We start from the raw sequence: 4649 nt of genomic DNA, 5'->3' as shown, positions 1-4649 counted from the left end.
ACAGGTCCCTAAGGCCTTCCTCCATGCTTGAACTGACTTAATTTTTATCACTGCTCGAACAATGAGTCCATAGGAGACCAAGATCAATGCCATTGGAAAAAGGAGCAGAACTAACGTGGCCACAAAAAGCTGGACTTCATTTGCATGGATGTCAACACATGCCAATTTGATCATGGCAGGCATCTCACACAAGAAGTGGTGGAGGTGGTGGTGCCCACATCGGGGAAGCTGAAGGGTGATGGTGCTCTGAATGAGAGTATTGCCTACTCCACTTAGCCATGCTATTCCTGCTAAGGACTTGCAAAATGATGGATGCATGATAGCAGTGTAATTGAGAGGTCTGCAGACAGCCACGTAGCGGTCAAATGCCATAATAGTTAGGAGTACACATTCAGTGGAACCCAAAGAGAGGGACACATAGAGTTGTATGATACAGCCAATGGTTGTGATGGTCTTGGATGGTCCATTCAGGTTCCACAATAACTGCGGGACAATGCTAGTAGTGAAGCAAAGGTCAAGAAAGGAGAGATTTGTGAGAAAGAAATACATAGGTGTATGGAGTTTGGGGTCCAGATAGGAGAGCAGGATGATGGCTGTGTTGCCCAGGAGTGTCAGAAGATAGGATATCAAGACAACCACAAAAAGGATTACCTCCAATTGTGGCTTGTCTGAAAATCCAAGCAAAATAAAATATCCCAGAGAAGTTGCATTGTTTTTCTCCATCAGCCTGTTAAGGTAAAAAAGCAATTTAGGCATAGAGAAATCAATGGAATGAAATATCAATATCTAAATGCTTGCATTTCTTGAGATAAACATAGATGAAGTTTTTGTTTTGTTTTACTTTTTAACTACTGACATTTCACAGAGAAGGAAAAATAAATTACTAACAATATATTCTTAAAGCAAAGACATTCTTTTGTATCATTATATTTTGCCTCAATAAACATTTGGCCCATTCTTCTTTCTTCATATAACAATTTCTATTTTTTGTTTCCTGATTATTATTATTGAAGATAGCTCTGGTGGCATAGTGCCTAAGGCATTTGACTGCTAACCAGAAAGGTGGCAATTCAAAGATTCAAATCCACCAGCCACTCCTCGGAAGGAAGTTTAGGCCATCTACTTCCATAGTGATAACACCTCAGAAACCCAAGGAGGGGTCACTATGAGTCAGGTCTGACTCGACGGCAATGAGTTTTGTTTGTTTTTTGGTATTATTGAAGATAATCTAGTAAGAAGAAGAAAGAAAACCTTCAGGTTTGTGTCACTATACCATTTTGCAGGTAGATGTGGGATAGACAGGAAGACATGGATGTTTAGATTAAGTATCTGATATTAAATGGATTATATATGATCACGATCATTGTGTCATATAACAAGGAGCTTTTGTTGTTGCTGTTATTCTATGAATAAAGATGATGCCAAAAACAAATAAACAGAATATATTTGTCTTCTATGTCTCGTAGACAAGGTGGGTTACAATAGTATCATTCTGATCCATAGTGACCCCTCCTTGGGTTTCCCAGGCAGTATTACTATGGCAGTAGATTGCCCCATCTTCCTTCTGGGGAGTGGCTGGTGGGTTTGAACCACCAGCCTTCTGGTTAGCAGTCAAATGCCTTAAGCACTATGCCACCAGAGCTTCTCCTTACTATTACAGAGTGATACAAAGTCAGACATAAATGAGTTTCAGTATGGAGGGAAATAAAATGATTTTTATAATTAACAACTAATTTATGATTGTTTACCCAATTAATTTCATCTATCTTAAAGTTAATGGATAAAAGATATTTATGATACATGCAATAAGCATGTCCAGACACACGATCTCAGACATGCACACATTTGTCAAGATAAATAAATACAAAATATTTCTGAAGAAAATAAAGTAAAAAATGTCTGATGTACAGACACTTATTTAATTAGAGAAAATATAAGGGCATTTTGTAAAGACATTAAAAGGCAAAATATATCTTCATCAGCCCATTTTATATAGTTCTGCACAATAAAATTTTAGATTACATTTTCCACCGTATGTCTTCACTTACTGCATTTTTATATTATTGTTGTCTTACTTCCCTATTATCTGCTGTTGTAAAAGTATCTTATTGATTCACTTACTTTTAGGAATAATGAATGAAGGCTTAATATGTCTTTTCTAAAGGTATCTTTATACTTTAAAAATAAAACTGTACCTTTAACAGAATTAACACATTTGGAAAAGCTTTAAATTATGGAGCTAAGAATGTTTCTATTCTTTTAGCTAGTAAAAGATCCTATTCAAAAAACATGAAAATCATGTTATGTACTTTCCCATATGCTGCCTGATCATAATAATGCTTAACAAAAATGCTTATTTATCCTATATTGAAGTGTTTTAAATATATATTTCAGTTAATTTCAACAAATGCTCATCTGATAAATGGAAAAAGTTATTCTCATGACTTCCAAAAAATAACACAATACATACAAGATAATCCTCAACTTACAATGTATTCTAGTTATGATGAACTGCATTCACAACTTTCTTTTTTAAATTGCACATCTTACTGTTAGTAACATGTACTACATATATTGTTGCAGTATATAATTTAAGAAGATGTTAGATTTGAAAGCAATTTCAGAAACAACATATTTCTCTTCAAATTTTGCAAAGGATAATGAAATTATGTACACGATGGGTGTGTACATGTGAGTGCGTTGTTAGTTTCCTTTGAGTCATTTCCAACACATGGAGACCCTATTATAACAGAACTAAACACTGTCTAGTTCTGTGCCATTCTAACAATCATTTCTATGTTTGACCCTATTGTTAGGGGAATTGTGTCAGTTCATCTTGTTGAGGGTATTCCTCTTTTTCACTAACCCTTTACTTTACCAAGTATGATGTCCTTCTCTAGGGACTGGTTTTTTTTGATAACATGTCCAAACTACATGAGACAAAGTCTCTCTATCTTTACTTCAAAAGAGTATTGTGGTTGTACTTCTTCTAAGACATATTTGTTCATTCTTATGGTGGTCCATATTATATTCAGTATTCTTTGCCAACCAAATAATGCAAATATATCAATTATTCATATACCAATTCATCTTCATTCTTCCTTATGCATTTTCCAGCTTTCACATGATATGAGGCAAATGAAAATAACATGGCTTTGGTAAGGCAAACCTGAGTTCTCAAAGTAACATCTTTAAAGAGGTCTTTTGCAGCAGATTTTCCCAATGCATTACTTCATTTGATTTCTTGACTGATGCTTCCATGGGTGTTGTTGTTGGATCCAAGTAAAATGAAATCCTTGACAACTTCAATCATTTCTCTGTTAGACATGATGTTGCTTATCAGTCCAGTTTTGAGGGTTTTAGTTTTATGTTGAAGTGTATTCCAGACTGAGAGCTTTTTTGTATCTTTGAACTTTATTAGTAAGTGCTTCAAGTCATCTTCCCTTACAGCAAGCAAGATTTTGTCATCTGCACATCACTGGTTGTTAACGAGTCTTCTTCCAAACATGATACCACATTATACTTCATATAACTCAGTTTGTCAGATATTTTTGCTCAACGTAGACTTAATAAGTAGAGTGAAAGGATACAAACATGACACATATTTTTCTTGATTTTAAACCATGTCTTATCCCCCTGTTCTGTTCAAGAAAATAAATGTTCTGGAATTCTGATTCTTTATGATGCTATTCCTAATTTGTTATGGACCACACAATCAAATACCTTTAGATAATCAATAAAATACAGGTAAACATCTTTCTGGTATAGTCTGCTTTCAGCCAAAGTTCATCTGACATCAGCAATGATACCCTTTGTTTTTCATCCTCTTCTGAATCTGGCTTGAATTTCTAGCAGTTAGAGAGCATTGACAGAGTCAATGTACTGCTGCAACTATTTTGGAATTATTTTCAATAGCTGGTCTGTTAGAGAAAGATGTGGCCATTTGCTTCCAATAATTATAGTCATGGTGCAGTTATACTCTGTAGGATTACTATAAATCAGAATCAGTGTGACAGTGACAGGTATAATGGGATTGTTTGTTAACTGATTACATTGTTAATCTCTGTGATAATGTAAGGTACTAAAAGGCAAGATCGTCATTCTTTTTCACACACTGATATATACCAGTATTAGAAGAGTGTCAGGCACATAGAAGGTACCCAATAGATATTTGTTTTATTCTATGCATATACTAAAGTATTTATTAGCCTCTTGTAAGTGTTTAAATTTTAATTTAAATTGATTTGAATGTTCAATACATCAGTCACATTAGCCACATTTTAAGTGCTCTATAGACACATGTGGCTAGAGGCTACCATATCGGATGGTGCAACTGAAAGCTGTCTAAAATGGTTAATCAATCATTTGCTGCTAACAAAAGGTTGGTGTTTCAAACCCACCCAGTGACTCTGAGGAAGAAAGACCTAAAAATCTCCACCTCTAATGATTACAGTCAAGAAATTCCTGTGGAGTATTTCTACTCAGTCACATTGGGTCACTATGAGTCAAAATAGACTTGATGGCACCTAATAAGAATAATACTATTCCAAGAAAGTGAAAAGTCCAGAAGTGATTTGTTTTATAGTTTGTAAAGTAAATTATTTGGATTGTCCATTACCATGAATTTGGATAACCAGGTAACTTCCAAA

General features: G+C 34.8%; 1 protein-coding gene across 1 annotated transcript; it reads right to left on the bottom strand.

The window, feature by feature from the left end:
• Positions 1–2: 2 nt before the first annotated feature.
• Positions 3–723, bottom strand: LOC103213481 (olfactory receptor 2G3-like; the record flags this gene model as incomplete). The annotated part of the gene is made up of 1 exon (XM_007959249.2): positions 3–723. A coding segment is annotated over exon 1 (721 nt), but the record flags the coding sequence as incomplete, so codon positions are not given.
• Between the last annotated feature and the right edge of the window lie 3926 nt (positions 724–4649).

The sequence above is a fragment of the Orycteropus afer genome, unplaced genomic scaffold (genome assembly GCF_000298275.1).
Source record: "Orycteropus afer afer isolate SDZICR_OR568_19922 unplaced genomic scaffold, OryAfe1.0 scaffold03306, whole genome shotgun sequence".
NCBI classification, from domain to species: Eukaryota; Metazoa; Chordata; class Mammalia; order Tubulidentata; family Orycteropodidae; genus Orycteropus; species Orycteropus afer.
This window is presented reverse-complemented; position numbering and strand designations above follow the sequence as displayed.